The sequence below is a fragment of the Symphalangus syndactylus genome, chromosome 24 (assembly GCF_028878055.3).
Source record: "Symphalangus syndactylus isolate Jambi chromosome 24, NHGRI_mSymSyn1-v2.1_pri, whole genome shotgun sequence".
In the NCBI taxonomy this organism is placed as follows: domain Eukaryota; kingdom Metazoa; phylum Chordata; class Mammalia; order Primates; family Hylobatidae; genus Symphalangus; species Symphalangus syndactylus.
In genome coordinates, this window is record NC_072446.2 from 34,775,512 (window position 1) to 34,801,304 (window position 25,793).

Below are 25,793 nucleotides of genomic sequence, written 5' to 3' on the forward strand. Positions count from 1 at the left end.
CAACCATATCTCATTTCTTTCCCTTCTAAAAGCAATCGCAATCCAGAGGGGTGAATTGTGGCTCAATATAAGGAAGCATTTCCGGACAATCAAGGCTACTTAATTCCCTCACAGGGGAGCTGGGGCTTTAATTCATGGGAAGGGCTTACAGCATTAGTTTTCTTTTTGCCAGAGACGTAAGGCATGTTAAGAGAAGCCTTTAAACGGTATATGCATACCCATACAGTCTACTACGAGAAGATCAATAATCTCACAGGAAAAGGACTAAGCACCTTCCCAGAACTAGAAATAGATTCACATTTCAAAGCTCTATTTTTGGGGTGGAGGCCAAGCCACTCAGGCTGCTGGCACCAAGATGGAAGCTGTATGCAAACTGACATCTCAGACTCTCCCAACACTCTTAAGATTTTATCTAAATGATCTATTTTCAGTCCTGTTTTTAGAATAACACAGCTGAAACTTGTAAGAGGAAATCTTAACAGTATTTTCAGAATGCCAGCAGAATAACATTTCAACCGGATTTACATTTCTTACAGTGAGAAAATGGCAGTTTCCAAGTTCTCACTCCAGCCTTCAGCACCACATCCTCCCCTATCCTCCCCTTGACCCCCATCCCACTGCAGTGGAACTTGTACTCCTTGAGCTTATTCAGATCCTAAATGAACATACTCCTTTTTCACAGCAGATTGAAAGGAAGGTTGGTGAATAATCTTGGGAGTAGGTCAAATGAAAATAATTTGGCATGCTTGGCCCAGAAGATACACGCTCAAGCAGGAGGCACATCTTTTTTGAGTTGACAATATCATGTCAGAAGATGAAGAAAGTTCATATCTGATACACAGTCATGTCTGGCCATAAAGAGCAAATGACTAAGAAAAGGAGGCAAACCATGTCCCTCCATATAACCCTCAAACCTGCCAACATGCTCCATATGGCTTGCAGCACATGGCTTATTCCTTCCCACAATTTCCAGCTCCACCTCCCATTCAAAGCAGACCATGTATCTTACAGCAGACAGGAAGCATAAGAATTACTCACGGATAACTGCTGAAGAAGCACATCGATTCCATCCAGCTCCCCAAGCAATTCCCTGTTTTCTAAAAGGGAAAAAAATAGAGGAAGAAAAAAAATGAACCTAACTGTCAGATTTTACAGCCGTCTAACACTGATACATCAGCAAACAAAATCAATACAGCTTGACAGAGTACAAAAGCAGCACAGGGAGTGAGAGGGAGAGCAAGGGGATGCCAAAGGCAAGAGAGCTTGCTGTCATGATCTGAAACAAGCCTGGCTCCTATCCTAACAGAATATCAATACTGAGAGGGCGCCTCACCATCGTTGTCCTGGAGCAATATGGCCAGCACTTCACTGCAATACAGTTTGTTGGCATCGAAAGGCATCTTTGCCTATGGGGAAATAGGAGAAATGAGAAAAATGTTAAGGGGTTTTGCTTCCTTCCCCAGGACAAATTTTTCACGAGTACTACGGTCTGAGTTAGAGAGAAGCAGAAGTTAGAAAGGGAAAAGGCAGTTAAGGGTAAAAATGTCTGCCTCTGCTCTCAAGAGACCAGAACCAAGTAAAGTGACAGATTGAAATAATGGCTCTCACACTCTTAATGCCCAGGTATTAAGGTTACCTCCTCGGTGAGGACTTCCAAGATTTCCCATTTTGAGTCCAGAGATTATATATGTCTAGCCCATAGTACTCAAATGTGAACGAGATGAATGAGAGTTTTGAGCTTTTAAGATTAAAACTCACCATGAAGCTTAATTCACAAGTTACAATCATGAAATTAGGCTATAAATTAGTTAATATATGAGCAGAGAAGTTGAAAAGAAAGCAATTCTTGATTAACTGAATGTATTTATCACAAAGTAGTTCCTTCTGAATTTTTTTAATGCTTAAAATTTAATTTAAAATCATAAACCTATCTGCTTGCATGCCATAATCTGCCTACTATTTAAAAAGGAAACCATATTAAATATGCAAAAATGTGTTAATATTTTAACACCCAAATTACTACCCACAATTCTTTCCCCGCTGCATGCTCTGCTATTTGGAAGTTTCAGAGGGGACACATCTACTGCACAGACTATCTTTCATGGCTGTCCTCAGTGTTGCTTTGGTAGTGAGACTTAAATATCTCACCATTATCACTGCCCCTTGGATAAAGGTGCATAGAGAGGAGTGAGTCTCAGTGATGTGTTTTTATTTATGGTGCCCATGATCCTTAAAATGCAGGCACGTAAACAATAACTATTAATCAGCAGCAACCTTTGCTACCTATCTGTGTTTTTGAAATGACAAAGAATTTCTGTACTTGGAAAAGACAAGCGAAGTGTTTATCTTGCAACTAACACTTCCGTCACCTTACCGCCATTTACAGATCTGTTTAGACATTGGTTTTATACTTAAAGAGGAAGAGTTGTACCTAATCAAGCAATATTCAGCATCATTTCAGTTTTCTGTGCACGTCTTCCTCATCAAGCTAAGTGCAGCCTACAGGGCTTCAGGAGGTCGACCAAGTATGACCATCTTAGGTTAAAAGATCTATAAATGCAAGGTCTTACATGTGCTAAATGTAAGGTATGCTCCCTGGGCAAGCTTGAAGCCTTGTTTTAAGAAATTCAGCATAATAGTCAGGGCTTAATGCAACCTGTGGTATGTTTCACTTTAAGAAAAATGGTTTCATATTAACGAAAATCAAAACATGAAGGTGAAAAGCCAAGAAGTAAGCATCTCTATCAAAATCAAGGATTTGCAAATAAAATTTCCCACTCAAATTATATAAGTTCCAAGTGCTGCTATTATATTTTAAAAGATTTAAGCCACACCAGCTTATACATTAGCTTTGCAAGGGCCATGGTTCTTGTTTAAAACAAGACACTTAACTGAAAGAAGCCAAAAGACAATAGGTCAGTAGAGCCATGGCCTTTCTGTGGATCTAATGCCTCTTGTCCTTTATTCAATTTTGTAAGCTCCTGTTTTCAAGTTGGGGGGAGTTTTTCTTCCTTTCAATAAATACTTATTAGGCACCTGCTATAGGGAAGACACAGAATTAAGCAAGAGAACAAACAGGGGTGACTTAGATCTGAACTCTGTCCACTGTTGTGGCATTTAAAAACCTTACACTGAATTAAAATTAATTTTGTAGAAATATCAAATTTTAAAAAAGAAAAAAAAAACACGGATCTGGCATTAGACACACCTAAGGTTGACTCAAATCTGCAGTTCTCCAACTTTGTGCTGTGGCAACTGGGGTGCCATATTGAATTCACCAAGGAGAACACAGTGAAATGTGACATCTGTTGAACACTGCATTAACTAGGAGCTCAAGTTACACTTCTTCTGGTGGCATCATATCTTTGTGGAGCTGCGTTTGGATAGCTGCTCTGACAAAAATAACTGTGAAAATCGATGTGAAATCAGAATGATGGTCATGGCATTCAATCTGATCCTAAGGTTTGAGGATTTGAGCAGTACCAAAAGGCACACATACCATTAGGAAGTAACTATGGTATTTAAGAATGAAATAAAGGTATTTTTTTCTTTCAATTTGTGTGTATTATCTTCTCAAATAGCTAATAAGTTGTAAGGACATAAATATATATTAAATGGTTTGGACATAACTACTTAATAAATGAGACTATTAGGTACTTTTTGGCATAGCGGTGCTGTAAAAACAGAATTACTGAGACACTAAGAATGCCGTGAACTGACAATGGGAATCTACGACCCAAGGAACATTCTCAGTCTCAGTTTCCTCATCTGTAAAATGAAAATAAAAAATAGCACTTTTTTGATTAAGGGCACTGACATGAAGAAAGAAAAAAGAAATAGAAAAAAATCCCATTTATTTGGAGAGTTACTATGAGAATTTAAAAACATAATATGAAAGTACCTAACACACAGTAGGTACCACAAGTTTTTCTGACAACCATAACCAGAAATATCTGCATTAGAATCTCAGCTCTAACAGTTACCAGCTGTGAGACTGGCCAAATTAATATCTTCCTCATGAAGTGGCTGTACTAAGGGAACTAGTGTATACATAACAGGCACCGACCAGCTGAGTTTCTTGCTATTGAGAATTCCTGGTTCTGCAGGAAATCTCCACCTTTTGCTGTAAGACACTACTAAGAGTTTCCAATTTACCCAAACTAAGTTTTTAAAAAACAGACTGATAACTTCATCATTTTTAATTAAAATATAAGTTCTGATTGAGAAATTGGCATGAAGGAAGAATCTAATCAGGAAACCAAAATGATGAGGCCTGGTAACTCCCCAACACTGAGCTCTGCAAAGCTTCAGAACCTAAAAGCAGTGCCAGCTGGGAAGCAGCTTGGCAAGAGGAGGTGGCTTCAGAGATGCCAAGGCCCATTGCTCACAGGCTCTCCCATGTGGTTCCCATGTGGTTTGGGCAACACCATTTCCTCTCTCTGGGATTTCTTTATCTGTAAATTGGGGATAGCTGCACCGTCTTGGCAGGGCTGTTTGTGAGGATTAGAAATAATGTATGTGGCCAGGGGCAGTGGCTCACACCTGTACTCCCAGCACTTTGGGACGCTGAGGTGGGAGGATCACTTGAGCCCAGAAGTTCAAGACCAGCCTAGGCAACATAGTGAGACCTCATCTTTACAAAAAAATACAAACATTAGCTGGGTGTGCTGGTGTGCACCTGAAGTCCCAGCTACTTGGGAGGCTGAGGTTGGAAAATCACTTGAGCCTGGGAGGTTGAGGCTGCAGTGAGCAGTGATGGCACCAACGCACTCCAACCTGGCCAACAGCATGAGATCCTACCTCAAAAAAAAAAAAAAAAAAAAAGAAGAGAAAGAAAGGAAAAGAAGAAAAAGACAGGAAGGAAAGAAGGTTCTAGAAAAACACTTTAGCATGTAGTGAGCAGTCAATACATGAAACTCATATCAGATGGTGAAAACTTAGTGGTGATGATGATGATGATGATGATGATGATGACAACCAAATGTTTTAATCTGGTAGAAGAGAAATAGAAGAAATTAGGCCAGGTGGGAAGAAGGGAAAGTAATCTTTCATGTCTAGCCAAAGACAAAACTTACAAAGGATATTTTATTTCTGTTTAAATCTCAGCCAGAGATTGTACAATACCAAACTGCCAAATTGCAAAGACATTTAATCAAAATCAAGAGAAAGGAGATTTTACTTAGCAGGTACAGTCTCTTGGATTCTGCAAAGTTAATCAGCAGGACTTGGAACTTGTAGGGCTCTCTTCTATCCAGGAGCCTGGCTCTCTTAAATCTTTCAGCTGTCAGAGTAATTATAGAGTCATGCATAGGTTTGTACTCAGCATGTACTAGCCTTGAATAAAATTAAACTTCACCTTTTTGGGAGCTGCTGCTTTTCTGGAAAGTACAAAACAATTATGCTACCACCCACAGCCAGAAGCTGCAGGTTATATCTGTAGCTCACCTCTGGTACCTGGAACACATGGGGCAGGTTCAGACATATCTACAGCCCTGTACAGTTGTCAAAGCAGATTGTGCCCTACAAAATCCCAACCTCTGGTCACAGAGGCTAAGAACTTTAGCATCAACCAGTTATACATGTAATATAACTTAACTGAACGCTGCAACTGTTTCTGAAGCATTGATTTAACTGGGTAACGAGGGAATCTTAATTTTGTTTCTTTAGAAAAGAAAAATAAAACTTGGTTTTGCTGTTATTTTTCAATAGTACGTAATATCCTAATAAGCTTGTATTCCCCATTAAAAACATTGTGATACAGCATCTCTCACACTACTGTTACCTACTTACCTGTTAATCCATTTAATGCAATCATCTGCAGTGGTTTTTATCCTCATTAGAATAAATTAGTGAGGTTTGATTTGTTGGATGAAGAGATCCATGAATATCTCTATATACTGCTAGGCTAACAGTACAAAAAGGAGAAATCCAACACTGGAATGCTGTCACCAATGTGCCACTCGCTTAAGAATTACTCAAGGATTACTGAATAAATATGAGATGATCAGTCAAATCGCAAGGTTTTATCAAGCAATCTAGACATAATTACTCTAGAACCTTGGTTCTCAGACTTCAGCTTACAACAGAATCACCTTGAGGGCTTATTAAAACACAGACTGGGCCTGGCGCGGTGGCTCACGCCTGTAATCCCAGCACTTTGGGAGGCCAAGGCAGGCAGATCACGAGGTCAGGAGATTGATACTATCCTGGCTAATACGGTGAAACCCCGTCTCTAATAAAAATACAAAATATTAGCTGGGTGTGGTGGCTGGCACCTGTAGTCCCAGCTACCCAGGAGGCTGAGGCAGGAGAATGGCATGAACCCGGGAGGCGGAGCTTGCAGTGAGCCAAGATCGCCACTGCACTCCAGCCTGGGCGACAGAGTGAGACTCCATCTCAAAAACAACAACAACAACAACAACAACAACAACAATAAACACAGACTACCAGGCTCCACTCCAACTTTGCAGACTCAGTGGGTCTGGGTGGACCCAAGAATTTGCATTTCTAACAAGGCACTAGGTGATGCTGATGCTCCTGGCTGGGAACCACAGTTTGAGAACAGCTGGGAGGAGATACAGATATGACAGAGACACGGTCCTTGTAATTATAAAATTTAGAGATATTTGGAGAAAGAAAATCAGCACACATAAGAATATTCAAGTTGGCCAGGTGATGGAGTCATCTCCACTTTACAGATGGAGAGAAGGTGCTCCATGAGGGTGAGCATCACACAGTTATGGGTAGATGCTAGAACCCAGATAGGCCAACTCTCGCAAGAGAACCCATTGGAAAAAGATGAAGGGGTTGATTTTTTATAAAAGAAAGTGGGCAGTATAGGCTGGAGGCAAAGTACTATGGGAAGGGGGCATGAAGAAAATTCTGGAGGCTTGGGTCTTAATCCTAGCTCTATCTCTAACTAGCTATAGGGGTTTGGGCAAGGCACTTAATATCGATAGGTCCCAATTTTAAATTTTTTATCTACAACAGAACTTACAGATTTCCTTTCAGTTCTAAAAGTGATGGAGGCTACACAGAAGATTAGGGATTTAAGCTGTTTTATGAAGGGTGTGTATAATTTAGAAATACGAATGGAAGAGAGGAGCCAGTCATTCCTGGTAGAGTCAGGAGTGTGAACAAAGCCAGACACAGAGGTCAAGATAACTTTGACCTTTGCAGAGCAGGAGATAGGTTAAAAAAAAAAAAAGGTATCTAAAAGGTAACAAAGGCCAATGTTTCAAAACTGAAAAATGAAAAGGTCAAACTGGGCCAGGGTAAGAGGCAGAGAAGGTGGGATCTGCTGTAGAAGACACAGCATCACTCCAGGTAAGTTTCTGAACGGGTAATGGCATAACGAAAATGGAGTTTTAAATTAGTCTCCAGAGTAAAATGGTTAACAAGAAGGTCTACATTTCCAGAGACAAGTGGATCTTAGTGAGAGTTGTACATTAGAATCACATGTGTTTGGAACCTTTCTAAAATATACCAAAGACAGAGACTGAGACAGTAGGTCTAGGGTACAGTGTGGGAATCTGTTTTTGTTCAGTTCCACTGGTGATCTTAATACAACCCCTCAGCTGAAACCCATTGCTATAACATCTTTACAATTTAAAAGCATTATCATATTTGATTTCGCAATAACCTTGTGAGATTGGAAGGGCAGGGGGTATGACCCCCATTTTTCAAAGGAGAAAACAGGCCAGAACAGTTAAGAGGCTGTTACTCACAATTACACAGCTAATAAGGGAAAGTCAGGATCTGGGTCCAGTACTCACTAAGAGTCACCATGACGTTGAAGAGAATGAAGATTATAACATTCCCCGGATTATGAGAAATAAGAGCAAGGCATTGCTGTGAAGGACATGCCCTCTTGCTGGCCTCACCCTTAAGCAGGACTTTATTTCATTAACTAATTAATGAAAGAATTAATTAAGCCTGGGCAGCACAGTTTTCTTCTAAAAGCACTTGCTTACCAGTAAAAACCCAAATAGCATTTTGATGTTTAAATATCCCTTAAAAGCCTGAAAACTGTTTCAGACACAGCAACATGGCTATTTATGCCCCGAGGATTACATCAATGCAGTGCCTATGTGGCAAGAGTCAATAGCTTGCTAAACTATCAAATGGGCCCCTTCATTATGATCATAAGGGTAATGGCATCCAAGCCAAACACTCAAAAGTCAACCTCCCTTCCTATGTTACCAATTAAAAAAAAAAAAAAAAAAAGACTGGCAAGTTTCAACAAAAGGCAGAAGGTCTGACATTCTAGTTTAATGAAGATCCCTGAATCAGTACTAAGTCTCAAGTAACTTGGAAAAATCTGTCCTGACGTAACAGAGACAAAAAAACTATTGAATTATTTTGTATATTTCAAGGTTGCATCCCTAACCTGTGGCTACTCCCCCAACAACTCAGGTCCCTGACATCTATGCCATCCCCTTAAAACTCGGTGCTCTACTTTCCTCTCTTCCACTCTGTTCCCAAAATTTCTCAAGGCTTTGGAGAATAAAAACGTGTAGAATACTGAGGAAAGAAGAAACTGAGTTTAGAGAGATGTAAAGGAAATTAAATGAGAAACAAGTCTAGTTCTAAAACCAAAGGATATTTAGATTCAAGAGAGGAGGTCAAAAGGAAGTTGCAAATGACAATGCATGAATTAACTACTTGCAGGATGCAAGACTGAAAGGCAAGAGGGATGGAGTTTGGAGGGAGTTAGAGTTTACTGACCTCCGCTAGGCAAATGTGCCCATACCCACTGATGGTAGCAGCTGGGCTACCTGAGCATCCTTGGGCCAATATGTTATGTAAATCAAGGTTACAGATTTAATGAGAACAAATGGTTGAATAAGTAGGATTGGAGAAGACTAGAGTGTCAGAAATGGAGAAAACCATGCAGCATAAGATATCTTAGGCAGAACCTTCTCCTTTAGCCCTGCCAAGACAGTGGAGGACAAATCTGACCTGATACACCCCAGACTTTCTGGATGTTTATGACATTCTGAAGCAGAGCAAGGCCATTACTTAGAGCATACTTTAGCTACAAACAAGTGCCTCCTTCTCACCAAGAAGCTGGGATCCTTGCCTGCCCAAGGGCCATTTCAATAGCATATAAGCAGTTCCAAACTGCCTCCCATCACACCTTTGGTTCAAACTGTTGTGAGAGGAGCTCTTGCCTCTTCTTTTTCTCATTTACTCTATTAGACAATACTAACTGTTAAGACAATCACAAGGACTATGCTAAGAAGAAAAGAGAATGAACAATTCAATAGAAATATGGACAAAGAACACAAATATGAAGCTAAAAGACATGAATACAAATGGCTAATCAACAACAAGAAGCCAACACACTTCACTTGATTTTAAAATTACAAATTAAACTAATACCAGTTTTCACTATCAGATTAACTAGAAGCAGAGGGAAACAGATAACGCTAAATCAGTGGGGCAGCTGATTTATCAGTGGGAATAATTTTGCAATACTACAAAAAATGTTAATGTGCATAGCCTTTGGCCTATCAATTCTACTTCTATGAATTTATCGTACAGATAAACTGAGACAAATGTGTATTTTAAAAAGTCTGTATATAGCAGTCTCCCCTTATCTGTGGGGGATAGGATCCAAGGCCCCCAGTGGATGCCTGAAACTACAGATAAATTCTATATTTACTATGTTTTTTCCTATATATGTACCTATAATAAAGTTTAATTTATAGGCCAGGCACAGTGTTTCACATCTGTAATCCCAGCACTCTGGGAGACCGAGGCGGGTGGATCACTTGAGATCAGGAGTTTGAGACTAGCCTGGCCAACATGGTGAAACCCCGTCTCTACTAAAAATACAAAAATTAGCCAGGCGTGGTGGCGCACACCTGTAATCCCAGCTACTCGGGAGGCTGAGGCAGGAGAATCACCTTAACCCGGGAGGTGGAGGTTGCAGTGAGCCAAGGTCATGCCACTGTACTCCACCCTGGGCAACAGAGTGAGTGAGACTCAGTTTAAAAAAAAAAAAAGTTTAATTTATAAATTAGGCACAGTAAGAAATTAACAACAATAAAAAATAGAACTAATATAACAATATACTGTAATAAAAGTTTTGTGAATGTGGTCTCTCTCTCTCAAAATACCTTTTAGTACTATACTTACCTGTTTTCAGACCATGGTTAACTGTGAGTAACTAAAACGCAAAAAGCAAAACCACAGATAAGAGGGGACTACTGTATTCACAGCCGCACTGTTTATAACAGTATAAACTTACCAGTGGGAATGATGAGATTAATTTTGGTACATCAGTATAGTGGAATACTAACTAGGCAATAATTAGTTCAGTGAGAAAATCAACCTGCATAAGAAAATATTATATAATTCTGTTTGTGAAACATACACTCTCTCATATACACAGAAAATTTCTGAGAGAATGGATGTAATATTGTCCTTTTTATTATTATTATACTTTAAGTTTTAGGGTGCATGTGCACAACGTGCAGGTTTGTTACATATGTATACATGTGCCATGTTGGTGTGCTGCACCCATTAACTCGTCATTTAGCATTAGGTATATCTCCTAATGCTATCCCTCCCCCCTCCCCCCACCCCACAACAGTCCCCGGTGTGTGATGTTCCCCTTCCTGTGTCCATCTGTTCTCATTGTTCAATTCCCACCTATGAGTGAGAACATGCGGTGTTTGGTTTTTTGTCCTTGCGATAGTTTACTAAGAATGATGGTTTCCAGCTTCATCCATGTCCCTACAAAGGACATGAACTCATCGTTTTTTATGGCTGCATAGTATTCCATGGTGTATATGTGCCACATTTTCTTAATTCAGTCTATCGTTGTTAGACATTTGGGTTGGTTCCAAGTCTTGCTATTGTGAATAGTGCTGCAATAAACATACATGTGCATGTGTCTTTATAGCAGCATATAATATTGTTAACAGTGACTGCCTCTGGGAAGTGGAACTACAAGGGATCAGCAGAGGGGATCTTTCAGTTTTATACCTTCTGTATCTCATGAATTTGTATTTATAACATGTTTGTATTTTCAGAGGTACTAAAGACTATTTTTAAAGCCTCTTGTTTTAAAACAAAGAAAAATGGAGAAGAAAGAAGCAAGAGGTACCAGAAGCTTCCCAAACTAGATCATACAGCCCAGCATAACAGTCTATGCTAATAACCCAGCATCAATTACGCCCAGAGCAAAGACAGGTGTGAGCTGCAGTTCCCCACAGCCAAACTCACCTTCAGCCTCTTCAACAGCCACTGTAGAAGACCCTGCTGGGCACCCTCTGTACACATCTCAGGCCGGAACTCAGCCATGTTTTCCACAATAGCTGAAGGGAGACAGACACCAGTCATTTGGGAGGACAACTTTGTTTCCATCTGCAACAAGCTTGCTTCCCATGACAGGCATGTTATTCCTCTCCCCACTTCCCTGCATTCCTCCCAGCCAGATGCTGGGTTGTCATTTTCAGATTAACCAGGGAGTTGCTATGGTTTTCTTCTTCCAGTTATGCTACAGGTAAAACTTATAACTGAAAATGATGGAACTCACAAAAGAGCTAAGTGATAGATTTTCCATGCTAATAGGGAACAACACTAGAGCAGAACACACAAAAGGGTGGGTATCTGCCTAAGAAGTCCCACCCAGTCCCGAATGAGTCCCAGAAACCCATAACCAAACAGATAGGGAGCTGGGCAAAAGCCTTAGGGAAAAATCAGGGGCTGGTGAACTCAGAGTCTCTTCCTTTCCTGATTCATCCATTTGCAGTTCTATTTCCCTGCATCAGGTGGAAGCAAGAATATTGCAAAGCAGGCAAGCATGGTCTTTTTAATTGAACAAAATAACATGCACAGAGAGAAAAGGCCATGCTGGCAGAGGTAACTCCCAGGTACTAGGAAGCAAATATAATTGGTCCTGCTATCTCCTACAACAGCCAAAGTGTTGCTTAATAGAAAAATCAAAAATTAGGAGGAAAAAAAGTTACTGCATGACTATGTACGAAAAACGAGACCTTTTTTTTAATCACCTAGAGTCCTTAATATCAAATGGTCTCATTTCTTTCAGCCCCCCTTCCACTCCGTATCCTGGAATATGTTACGATCATGAAACAGATACACTTCTGTGTTCCCTAAACACAATACCCAGAACACACTGGGTGTGAATTTTGAAGGAGAAAGGGCTGAAGAAATCACCACACCTCCTATCTTCTTTCTTACTCCTTTGCCCACATCAGCCTCCCCAGTGGCAAGTTAAAGGATGACCAGGCAGGGGAAGCACGAAGCTGTGGGAGCAGAGAAGCAATGAAACCCTAAGAGATGAAGAGTACAATGACACCCTGAATTACTTTCTGCCATTTCCTACAAAAATCAACTCATTCGTTTTAATCTTCCATGACTTTATCCTATTCTTCTGCTTATATTTTAGATGGCTTCCTATTGTTCACTCGAACAAAATCCAAGCTTCCTGCCATGGTTTACAAGGTCTTCCATTGTCTGGACAAACTTACTCCTCCAGTTCCATCTCCCACCTCTGACTGTCACAGGCCATTTCTAGTCTTTCCTCAAATCCCAGCCCCATTCATGACTTTGCAAATGATACTCCCCTCATGAAGGCCCTTCTCCCACTCCTCCACCTGTCAAAATGCACCTGTCTTCATATTCAGCCACAGTCATGCACAGGAGCTAGCTGCTCCTATCCAGCAATTTGGAGGCTCTTCCTCTTCATTCCCACAGTGCTTTTCACTGACTCCTATGATACCATCTGTCACCCAGCATTGACTTTCCTTTTTCAAGACTTACCTATCTGTCTGCCCTGTCAGGAGCAGAACCATACCTACTTCACCATAATCTACCCTAGTACCTAGCACAGTGCCTGACAAACACCAGGCACTCAATAAGTGAGAGAGAGGGAAGACTCTCCTGAGCTGTTAGTAGTTGACAGAGCTGCAAATAGATCTCTGTAGACTGGGAGGCTGGTACTTTTTATTAACAGTCAGTTAACAGACTTTTGATACCGCAAAATCCAGCACTCTGCTAACAAATGGCAATGCCAAATTCTGGCTCTAGACTACAGCCAACCCAAATTACAGTGTTGTGTTCCTCCTCTTCCCCCCAGGTGCCCATGTTTCCCCTTCTTTATGATAATCCTCATGGAACAGAGTCCAGAACTACAATAGAAATCCGTGGTACACAAAGAAGCTAAAAAAAAAAAAATCTATTATCTCATCAAATTTTCTGCTTCCACTGGGCCTCATTCATTTCTCAAGCTCTGTTTACAGATATGTCATCTCTGGTTTTATAAGACAGTGACCAGTAATAAAAAGAGCTACCCCGAAAACACAATTTTAAATAGGATACTGGTTCAACAACTTTACAAAAGGAAAGACTGGGGAGATTCAAGGAAGAGAAGGAAGAGGAGAAATACTACAGAGGAATCCACTTAAATAAAAATCTGATGTAGGGACAGCCAAGTAGTAGCAATATTTCAAATCACAGTTCACGTGGTAGTCTATACCTAAGAAGAGAAAGAAAAACTTTTTTTCAAATAAAATGTCCTACAAAGGTACAGAATGGTCCAAAAGTTTGCAATTCCATTAAAGGAAAGTGATAAGAAAAACCGACTTGAAAGGATTTAAAATTTTAAATATACACATTCCAAAGGAAACAAAACTAACCAGCATAGGCTTCATCCTAACTTTTGGAGGCAAAGGCCTGCTAACCAGAGCCAGCGGTTTTTGTCTAGGAAGGTTACCTACTTAGTGGATTTCTGCTTTTATTACCTACAAGCCAAACCAAAGCTGCAGTTATATGAAATTTACACGAAGGTCTTCATTTCTGAGAAGGCAGTTTGGGAGCAGAAGGAAGGAAAATACTCCTGCTATTCACTCTATTATGAAGAAGGAAGGGAAATGAGCGCAGAGTCCCAAAACAAACACGAAGCAACTCAGGCAATGGCAAGCACCCTTCCTCTCACCCAGAGTGTTGTGGACGCCATCTGCCTCCTCTTTCACAGACTCATCCAGGCGCTCCAGATTCTGTACCAGCAGTGCTACCACCTGCCCATCCACCTGCAAGAATAGCGAAGCAAAAGGAGAGAGGGATGTCACAAAATGGTCCCCAAAATGTTCCCATTTGCACACTTACTTCTCCACTATTTGAATAAACAAAGTAAGTAAATAAGCAGCAATCTATGGTTTACAAGGTGCTCTCCCATCCCATTATCTCTCTTAAGTCTTAAAGTGACCCAGAGGTAAGTAAAAGGCAGGCATCATTATCTCTAACTTCAGATGAGTCAACTGGAGCTCAGTGAGACAAAGTAAAATTCAAGGTTAAAAGGTTGGTGAGTGACAGTGTTAGCACTTGAACACAGACCATCTGAAACCAAGCCCTGTGCTCTTTCTCCTTCTCTGTGGTACTACCTTACGAGAATGCCATCTTAAGTCAGGTCAACGGTTCATTCAAGCCAAAACACATTTTTAGGCCAATGCACCAAAAGATGTTTCACTGGAATGTGCACCAGTCACATTTTATGTTGACCTCAAAACATTCCTGTTTCCTTGCTAAGCTTTTATGAAACTACTACTTATGAAGAATTACAGTTCCCTCTTAAAAGGAATAATCAACACAATAAAATATCTTCTATTTGTATGACATTGAATGCACAGAAAGCTACTGTATTTCTCTTAATGGAGTCACACATGTTGAAACAGATAGGAAACTTTCAGTAGCCACATGATACAGCTGATGTTCAAGACATTAGTGACTCAGCCAAGACCACACAGCTATGGAGCAGTGGAGGCAAAGGCAAAAACCAGGCTTCCTTCTCCTTGGGTGAAATAATGCTTTTACTACTTCATGCTACCTCCTGTGCACAATCTGTGTTCTAGGGAGACTGCCCTAAGGTAGCCCTGAGGCACACCAAGGAAGATAACTAAGGAAACACCTAGTTTTCTATCATCAAGAAGGGATGATCCATCTGGTAATGGATTCTTAAGCACAGCCAATAAGTAAAGACACATCTGAAGACACGGTCTGCTGCATATTTGTGTTATCCTCCCTCTCAGTGTTTCGGTTTCCTCACTTATGAAATGGGGATAAGTGCTAAAGAGTAAATGAAAATATGTAACAGGCCTTACCTTAGGTCTAGTTCACAGCAGCTGCTCAAAGAATCAAGCAGAAGGTTTGAATCTAGCCCTTTACCCTGTTGATACCTGATTATTCACTGTTCCTCTCTTCCACTGGCTAAGAAAAAGCCAAGTTCCTGAAAGGCAGGCATCTTGCTTCATTCATCTTTGTATACCCCAAGTCTACTACAATGCCATATACGGCAGATACTCAGTAAATCTTGCTAGATTTAAATAAACTGATGGAACACATAGTTTGTGCACTGTAATTGCTCCATTTATCCTCATGTAATTCTCACATCCTTCACAGGCGAGAAAGTAAAGGCTCTGAGAGGTTAATTAGCCTGACTGAAGTCACAAAGCTGGTGGCAGAAGTACCCAACTCCAACTCTACTTTTTCCCATAATCCCCCATTAATTCAATGATGGGAGAGAATGGAGGGAGAAAAAAGAAGGAAATGATCTCATCCAACCAGTACTTCCAGAGCACTTGCGTGTAAGGTATTCTATAGACACAATTCAAACGGAGCTTGAGGAGGCAGGCAATGGTAGGCGGCATAGATCTTGAAACATGGACTCTTTACTCTGTCTGGGTAAGGCTTAAGGGAAATATATGGACAAGGCAAAGGTGAAATTATTGACTAATTTGTGATACCTGAATCACAAATGAATTAGATTTTTCTAGGCTCTCCTTTATGCCCTGGTATGAGGAAAAAGGAGGGGATGCCATTTGAAGAAACACTGATGCCAGATTTGGGAGCCTGTAAATACAGGAAGGTGCTGTTTTCCCATCTTGTGCCAAGAGCTATACAATCTTGCTCTCAAATCTCACAGCCAGCAAAAGCTTCACTAAAGAAATCTACTACAGTGTTTTTCCTTAATTAACTGGACATTTTGAGTACGTGAGAGAAAACAGAAAAACATCTGGGGGGAAAATATGAACCATGTCACAGTATGTTTTTCCCTAAATCACCCTGATTGACTTATAATCTCCCTGAATCCTAAAGCAGCAGACACCGCCACTCCACTGGGTATCACACTGCTTGCCAGTTGTGCAAACTGCTACACCAACTTCAATTGCTTATTGCCGCTCTACCTGCATTATTTTTTCCCCTTTCTTTGATTCTTAATTATGTTTCCCATCTCTGCTGTCTAGAAGGTAGTGGGGACACTGTCAGTGAGCAATGCATTTAAGTCCTAGAGCTGAATGGTTAGGATAATGGGCCTCTGGCTGGAGGAAAATCTTTTTTCTTGATACGGAAATCCAACTTCTAACAGGCAGCCCTTTTTAAGCTTGCAAACTGTGAAATTTTATGTTTAGTTGGGTTAAATGCAATTTTATCTGATTGCAGGAAGGCCAAAAGCAGTCAAAATACATTTAGCTCAGAAAACCCTTCGAAAAATATTTATATTATGCATATCTGGATATCGCTCAGGAAAAGTACATATTAGCATTCTATTCTATTCCCTCTAACCCCTTGGGTCTACCTTCAATTTTCTGGACCTGTGACAAAGTCTGAAACTAAAAACAAATCCTGCTTAGGGATTAAAGCATCAGCCGGAGCAACCCTTGCCTTGGAAATCAGGGCTGTCTTGGGTGTGATGTTTTCTGCTAAGTCATTTGTTATTTCTGATTGTTAGCAGGCATCCCAAACAATATTCTGGGAGGTAAAGTTCAAGGACATGATCACACATCATCTTCCACTTGACCAAAGAGGATGGATACAAGAGAGGAGGAGGAAATAAAAAAGAGACAGATGAGAGGGTTTGAAGGAGGCTTCTTTTTCTATCTGGTACGATCTGCCGGTAAGCTTTCTCAAGAGTTAGATTGGGATTTTTCTGCCTACTAGGAGTTTCAGGAATTTCATATTTAAAAAACAGTAATAACAATAAAACCCCACACCCACTGAATCTTGATCAAACAAGTTTTGAGAATAATATGGTAACATGGTCATAATGCAAAACTCAGGCCTGTTGTATCCTAGCTGTAACTTTTTAGCTTCCATTCTTGCCCCTCCAGTCCATTATCCACACAGCGGCTAGATGCTCTGTTTAAAACGCTGGTCAGGCCACGACAGCACTCCCCTGGTTACATCCTCTAATTACTTCCCTTCACCCTGGCAATGCCACCCAACCTCTTCATCAAGGCCCACAGAGCCCAACGTGGTCTGGCCCTGACTCTGCTTTCTCCCCTCACCTCAGCTGCACATTACCAAGACTGGCCCCTTCTCTGTTCCTTGAATATGTCAACCTCAGTCTTGCCTTAGGTCTTTTGCCCGTTTCCCATCCTGCTCTTGATCATTCTGAATGGCTGGTTTCTTCCAGAACTCAGGCCTTGCCCGACTATTTAATCCAACCTGACTTTCCAGCTACTCTACATCACATCACTCTATTTTAATTCTCTTAAACAGAGAACCACTCTCTGATAGTTTTCTTGTTTATGTATCTACTGTTTCTCCCTACACTCATACCATGTGAGCGCCACAAAAGCAGAGGCTTTGTCAGGCTTGCTCACAGCTATATACCTGGTTCCTACAATCAGGAACACATCAAGCACTCAATAAACATTTAGTGAACAAATGAACAAATGAATTTTGCTTTGGAACAAATACAGATGAAGGTGAGAACATGAATGGAAATGGGAAGGAATAGGATCCAGGAATTTTCGTAGTAAGTACCCTTATAGCAACATAAACCTGGCCAACCTCAGCCTCACCTGGGCGGCACAAATCCATTGCCAACCAAGTCCAAGGCAAACCGAGATAGGGCTTCAAAGTTTAACATTTCAGTAGAGTTAATTGAGTGCAGGAAGGGGTATGGAGGGTAGTCCCCTGGCAGTCCACATCAAAGCCACTTTTTGTGGAACTCTATAAAGCGTTTCTATAAAGCAAATGCTGGCTCCTAAACACTGGCCAGCTACACCAACCAGCCACACTTCCATCTCCGTTGGCTGGGACACCTCCATATGCTCTCATATTAAAGCCCCCTTTCAGAGGCCATCGCCGATGCCTGCATCTCTGCAGACCTTCCTGATTATTCCATCAGAAGCGAGTGCTCTCTCTTCATGTCCACAGAAGCCTGCCTCTCTCATAGCTGTTTTCAATGTTCTGCCTTGTATTATCATTACTTACTTCTTCCTTTTTTTTTTTTTTTTTAAACTAAAGCTCTATACTCCCATTTCTTATTTAGGCCCACCCCATCTAAATGTGGTTTTATTGAGTGTTTGTTCAAAATGTTTTTGAAATATTTTTTAAACTGAAAAAAATACTTGTGAACTCAATATTCACAGACATCTTACTGTGTGGTAGATGACACATACAATTTTAACCTGACATTTGCTAAGTGCTTAATATCTGCCAGGCATAGTACCTTTATAATGATAATGGCCAACATTTATCAGGTGTTTACTCTGTGCCAGACTGTTCTAAAGACTTATTAAATATCTCACTTGTTCATCACTTTGGTACTGTATGATAGGCACTACTGTTATCTCCATTTTACAGAAAAAGAAACAGTATGGAGAGGTTGGTAACTTTCCCAAGGACACAGAATTGGTAAATGACAAAGTCACTGCTCTGACCACTCCCCTGACGGGGATCACACCTCAGGAAGGACAAACTTATAAACAGACATCTATAATCCAATGTGACAAGTGCCAGAATGTACAAAGTGCTAGAACAACACATCCTGCTGAGGTGATAAGTCTGGAAAAAACTCAAAAGGGAAGAGATAAAGGGATGAGAGGTGGTATTCCAGGTAGCCCCAGAGAAGCAAGGCTAGGCAAATGGAAGGCAAAGCATGAGCGAAGGCATGGGACTACCTAGCTCATGGCAAGTTTGGGGACTGGCAAGTAGAAAAATGACTGTAATTTAATCATCATTCTCAAGAAGTCCAAAGTCATCTGTGGACTTTGATGGCCAGGGAATTGCCATCAAAGCAATATACCCTCTCGTTTACCACTCTTCAGAAAAGAGTCCATTTTCCAGGCTACCAGATCAACTTGTTACAAAGCACAAATATTTGCCTTTTGCGTAAGTAACAGCAGCAGATATGAATCAAATTTTAAAACCCTGAAGACCCCTGAGAATGCCAGGACAGCATTCTTTCCCCACAAATGTGCTATCCTATTGCTTAGGACTTCCAACTGGGAAAAAGACCAAAGCAATAACTGCAAACTGCACACCACAATAAATTCTGCCACATGCCCTCTAGCCTCTGCTCATGCAATTCTAGGCCTCAGATATTGGCCCCAAATTAAAACTACAAAGACAACTCAACCCTTGTAATATGAGAGTACTTATCAAATTTCTTCCTGAATGCAGCCAAGAGTAAAAAAAGTAAATGGAAGACCACTGCTGGTTCTGTTCTCTGATATTTACTGATGACTTCTAACTGGTTGCAGACAAGCAAATAATCTACTGGAGTCCAGGAATGTTCAATGCTTGTGATTCCTACCAGCCCCACCAGGATAAACCTGTAAGAGTCAAAATCTTAAACTAATATAATAATAATAAAAATAAAAACCAAGCTAAACAAACAGAACATCCTGTATAGCAGTTACCTAATGGCTCCCCAGACTGAGGGTGAACTGTTTCTTTCCAAACAAACAATAAAATCTGCCAAGATGCATCTTTTGTCGGTAGGCTTGGCAACATGGAAAAAACAAAGGGGGTTTTTGTGTGAATTGCTGTTTCTGGGTACATTTTACATGCAACAGCCAGGCTAGCTGTTCCTCTCTCGTCTTCCCTACTCAGACAGGCAAAGGATGGTAATTAAAATCAGCCGAGGGACCAGGCAGGAAGCCTCATTCAGGGCCATGTAATTAACCTCCGGAAGGTAAGACTGCACAAACGACACTGCGGGGACACAGAGTAGGAGCAAGTGCCACAGTCTTTCCTCAGACACCCCTCAAAACAAAAGGATATCCCAACATCATCCTTTTCTTTCTGCACAGTGGTTCAAAGGAAAAATAAAGGCCCTGAATTCTACAAAAGTAGCAGTTTGCTCTCTAAAGGAGCCTGAAAGAAAAATGGCCATAGAAATTTTCATTATACTTGGTCATAAATGGCCCTGCTGGACTCCAGCCTCACTCTCTGTGAGAGCCAGTTCTTCATAATCAGTGGGTTCACAACCCCTTCATTCACACCAAATGCCAGCAGCGAGCACGGCACATGGGAAATTTCTAATGTCGAGAACATTATGAGAAAGGGTGAGGAGGAGGTGGGCAGTGTAGCAGTGCGGTTTCGGGATCATCTGGGACTCCAGGCTCAGCCATTCTGATTCAGTGGGTCTTGGGTAGGACTAGAAAGTAGCCAAACAAGCAGCCCAGGTGCTTCTAATACAAGTGGCTGGAGTGATCTTTGATCAACTGCTAACTGAGTCAAAACCAATACTAACATTCTTACCAGAGAGAAAAGACAAGAGAAACAACAGAAGGAAGAACAATCCACAGAGCCTTGAGGAGGGATACAGCTCTGCAGGTGGACAGAGCTCCTCCACAGGGTGGTACCAGGGTACGGGCTGGACTAGATGCACTTCTGCCGCTGGCCAGCTGGGGTGCCTTTGAGCTTTGTGGCCCTTTCTGATCACCAGTGAACCAGGGAATCTGGGGCAGTGGAAACAGAATTGTGTTAGGGATCAGAACATGCAGGCTCTTTTATCAGCTGTCAGAGGACGGGCTGAGCGACCCAGCGGGAGGCTTCACTTCTGCAGCTGGGTTTCCTCATATGTAAGGCAGTTTGACTAGCTGGCACCTGGCCACAGCTGCACCTCACAGACCAACTCCTCTGGGTTGGCTGCTGTGTGGATCAATAGCTGAGGAACTTCTGAGGCCTTGCCCGGGCTCCTCAAAAGACGGCAGAAATCAACTGCCTTGTCTACAGGCAGGGAATGCCATTCTGGCCTCAATGATCTATAAAGTTTGTTCTTATTTTTAACATTCTCCAATTCCTCTCTGATGACCTATCTGTAAAATAAGTAATAATAATAATACCTGTTCTCACTGGCACTTGGGATTAGAAAGTCCAGATGAGAAAAACATTTGTGAAAGCTCTTTGTAAAATGGTCAGTAGCAACAAAAGAGAGGAGGAAAGAAAGGGGCAGAAAATATAGCGTCTAGGAGACCACAGGTTCAAATCCTGGCTGTGTGACCATGGGCCATTTGTTTGGCCTCTCTAAGCCACAGCTTCATGGCTGTAAATGGGAATAATAGCAATAATGCCCATGTGAGAGGATGTGGTGAGAAGAATGAGAAATGGCCCTGCCCACGGCAGAGACTTAATAAGGGTGAGGCCTCTACCTGACACAGTTCCAAAGCATAAAGCACTGCCCCAGTCACATCTCTACTTTTTTACTCTCCTTATTCGCTCCAGCCTCACCACACTCCAGCCTTGCCGTGGAGTTCCACCTGGTGCCCACTCTCCGAGACGATGGTGGTGGTAATGCCAACAACTTATACAAACCTGCAAAACCCCAGAGGATGTGCAACTTACCAGAGCATCAATGAGCACTTCTGCTCCCTCTTCACTCTCATGGAGGGTGTCTATATCTGTTAATTCCTGAAGCAAATCGACCACGGCTATGGACACATGTGAAAAATGTTAAGGGTATAACACACACACTGAAACGGTACCGGTATTTTTCTTAATCCTTGATTCCCTTCCGTTTCCTTATTAATTGCTTCATCACCATCTACCTTTAATAGACTCCGGTTTTATTAACATCTCTTCAACAAGGTTCTACCCACAGTGGGTGTTCATTAAATGTTAACTGACTCACTCAGTCTCTTGCCTTATGCTGCCTTCCTGGCTGCCTAGTCCACAGGTTCACTGAATTTTCACAGATTTCAAAATTTTAAATAGATCACCTGGGAAGTCACTTTCCAGTGAGAAATAGGCCAACACCCTCAACCTCATCTCATAATTTAAATTCTTGAAACTCAGTATAATCTTAACTACTTTGTACAGTTCACCTTTGAAGGCAGTAATAATTTCTGAGAAGAGGTGGCTGATGTTCACCAAGGAGTCTTCAGAGATCAGGACTTGATATAATTGGTTGAAAACAAAGGGAAAAATTTATATGGAATTGGGCTAGTCCCCACCAACCTCTGTCCCTTCAAATGTCACACTGCTGTGAATATAAAAGGAAGAAGACAGAATTTAAAACTGTGCAAAAATAGGAAAAGGAAAGGGAAGTACAGGGCCAGGCACAGTGGGCTCATGCCTGTAATAACACCCAGCACTTTGGGACGCCAAGGCAGGAGGACTGCTTGAGCTCAGGAGTTTGAAACCAGCCTGGGCAACATAGTAAGACCTTGTCTCTACTAAACAGTTAGGAAAAAAAAAATCAGCCAGGCGTGGTGGCACATGCCTGTAGTCCCAGAAACTTGGGAGGCTAAGGTGGGAGGCTTGCTTGAGTTCAGGAGATCGAGGCTGCAGTGAGCTATGATCGCGTCACTGCACTCCAGCCTGGGAAACAGAGTGAGACCCTGTCTCAAAGGAAAAAAAAGAAAGAGAGAGAGAGAGAAAAGAAAAGAAAGGGAAGTATAAAGAAAGGGAAACATGAAGGACAGAAAGAGTTATATTTGGAAACTGGGTGGCAGAACTAAACTTATAACTAAGCTTCCTTTCCCTCACCTTAAAACTCCCTCTTTCTCTCTCTGTCTGTCTGTCTGTCTGTCTCTCTCTCTCTCACACACACACACACACACACACACGGGTGCACACACACACAACGGGGGGGGGGAGAGAGAGAGAGAGAGAGAAACAGACACCTTGCTCCAGCAAACTGCATTTATTGAATGCCCATGATGACTAAAACACTGAACATGATAAAGGCCAATCCATTCTTAATTCTGGGCCTCAGTTTCCTCATCTGTAAAATGAGAAAAGACAGATAATCTAAAACAATTTTAAAAACCATACACCACAGGCCATAACCAGCATGTAACAAATGAAGAATACACACAGACAATATGAACTGCACACGTCCTGAAAAGGAGCAATCAGATGGAGCTGGGGAATTAGTAATGACTTGCTAGAAGAAGACTGCTCAGAAAACAGGCAACTAAAAATGAGGACAGGCAGACTAGAAAGCAAAACCACAGGAATAAAAGCAGAGAGACTGGAATGTACAAAGGCATTTGAAGAGAAGAGAGGATTGGAGGAGGGGGAAGGAAGTGGAAAGGGGAGAGAAAATTGTAACTAGCTGAAGAAAACAATATTTTGAAAGAATAAGCTAAAAGCTGTGTGCAGGATGCACTAAAGCATGGTGAGCGTGAGGGATGGGGGTGGCACACAGGAGCCACCATGTGGACAGCATGTGTGGGTAGTTGTGGGACCCAGGCCTGAAGGAGAAAGACCTATTCCAAAGCTACTACATACAACAGAATCCAGAAGATTCAACAAAGGTCAGAATCAGGGCAGTTTCACTCAAAAGAAAAAATAAAAGATGCAGAACATACGAACAAGAATGACTGGACTTGCTAGCTGATGACTGATGTTCTGGGTATTACATGCAGGTCTTTTGCTGAAAGAAAAAATACTTGAAGGTTTGCTTTACTCATCTCTAACTGACCAGCTGACCATCACGAATAAGTAATTACGCTTTCTGTGTCTTACTCCTTCACTCTTAAAGGTGATATTTACCCAAAACTTAATATGAGTAAAGAGCTTAAAGGTCTTTGGACAAAAATCCTTCATGCTTAGCATCTTCATCTAAAAAATAATCAGAAAGCTGTTGACTGAGTCAACATATATGCCTGATATAGAGTAAACCGAAACACACAAATTATTTGAATCAATTATAATAAAAAAACAGCAAAAATAACCACCCCTAGAAATCCTAGAGCTACCCTTGACTAGTAGGAATTAGTAGTTCTCCCTCTCTAAAATTAAAATAGTTGTCATAATAATAGCCGCCATTTTTAAAAGTCACAGCATCATGTCTGGTGCTATGCTACTGGAATTCTTTCACCAGCATTATAAGATTCGGTGTAAGCACTACTTAACAGATAGGAAAGGTAAAGCTAGTAGTGGTTAAGATCTCTGGCCTGTGGTGGCTCACGCCTATAATTCTAGCACTTTGGGAGGCCGAGGTGGGCGGATTACTTGAGGTCAGGAGTTCAAGACCAGCCTGGACAATATGGTGAAACCTGTCTCTACTAAAAATACAAAAATTAGACAGGTATGGTGGCACATGCCTGTAATCCCAGCTACTTGGGAGGCTGAGGCAGGAGAATTGTTTGAACCCAGGAGGTGGAGGCTGCAATGAGCTGAGATTGTGCCACTGCACTCCAGCCTGGGTGATAAAGCGAGACCCTGCCTCAAAAAAAAAAAAAAAAGTTATCTAAAGGTCACTGCAATAGTAAGGGAGAATGTTAGGTCCATCTGATTTCAATAACAATGCTATTGCCAACTATACTTCATATTAATGCATAAGGGGATATACACTCAGTTTAAACACGGCTACATTCAGGTTAATTCTAGCTATTGACCCTGCTGTAACCACAGAGAAAAGAACTATCATTTAATTCCACCATAAATTAGTAAAAGACTCAGGGAAAAGAATAAAAATGTTAACACCTCCCCACTCTTGCAAGAAACTCCCATATTTATTCTCTTGAAAAGTTCATAATCCATTCAAATGCTTATTTAATATGCATGGCAACATTCACCTAAATCCATCCATCCACCCATCCACCCACTGTGGAGTCAGATGTCTACAGGACAACTGGGCTGGGCACGGTGGCTTACACCTGTAATCCCAGCACTTTGGGAGGCCAAGGCAGGAGGATTGCCTGAGTCCAGGAGTTTGAAACCAGCCTGGGAAACATAGTGAGACCCAGTCTCTCAAAAAAAAAAAAAAAAAAAAAAAAAGCAAATAAATAATACATAAATAAGATGTCCATAGAACAAGGATCTAAATCAGCATGCAATAATGCTATAAGTAGTGTTATCATTACATCCCTTGAATAACACCATGCATGATTAAATACTTCTTAACTAGTACGGGATGATTATTAAACAATAGCCTCAAAAAGACAAGTGGAGTACATCTGAAAGACCAACAGATGAAGAGTCAATGCACGCTTGAGGACAAGGGTCATGTCATATTCATCTTTGCCTCACATGGTCCCCAAATTATCACCAGCCATGTAATCTTGTGCAAGCCCCTTTATTTCCCTACAGCTTAATTTCCTCATCTGTAAAACTGGGGTCATGTCATATCCATCTTTGCCTCCCATCTTTAGTGACCTGAATGGTCCCAAAATTATCACCAGCCATGTAATCTTGTGCAAGCCCCTTTATTTCCCTACAGCTTAATTTCCTCATCTGTAAAACTGGGGTAATAGTCTCTGCCCAGCCTCTTCCACTGAGTAGCTATAAGGAATAAATGAGATCAGGTATGTCAAAGGCCAATGAAGTTAAAATACTCAAGAAATATGAAAGCACTATAATACAGATTGTCTTCCCACAGAATGCCCAAAGCCCTCACTATTGCCTTCATTTTTCCAAAAGCCTCTAAAATCTAAAGTTTAAGCTAACAAGAGCATGGTCCCCCCTTTCTGGGTCACAATGGGCTGGAAGATCTAATTTTATATTTCAGCTATGCCACAGAGATTCAGATTGATCAAGTCCTTTTTCAGCCTCTAAGGTCTTGTGGGCCAGATATCACA

At 41.3% G+C, this 25,793-nt stretch overlaps 1 protein-coding gene across 2 annotated transcripts in view; it reads right to left on the reverse strand.

Moving 5' to 3' along the window:
• CTNNBL1 (catenin beta like 1) overlaps positions 1 to 25,793 on the reverse strand; it is a 178,367-nt gene that overhangs the window by 94,004 nt on the left and 58,570 nt on the right. The window contains exons 5-9 of one of the 2 annotated variants that reach the window (XM_055265460.2): positions 21,610 to 21,707; positions 13,970 to 14,063; positions 11,236 to 11,327; positions 1,334 to 1,406; positions 1,039 to 1,097 (exon numbers count right to left, since the gene is read on the reverse strand). In XM_055265460.2, coding sequence (XP_055121435.1) covers positions 1,039 to 1,097; positions 1,334 to 1,406; positions 11,236 to 11,327; positions 13,970 to 14,063; positions 21,610 to 21,707 — 416 coding nt within the window. The remainder of the gene's footprint in view (positions 1 to 1,038; positions 1,098 to 1,333; positions 1,407 to 11,235; positions 11,328 to 13,969; positions 14,064 to 21,609; positions 21,708 to 25,793) is intronic. The other variant, XM_063633566.1, reaches the window with a different exon arrangement.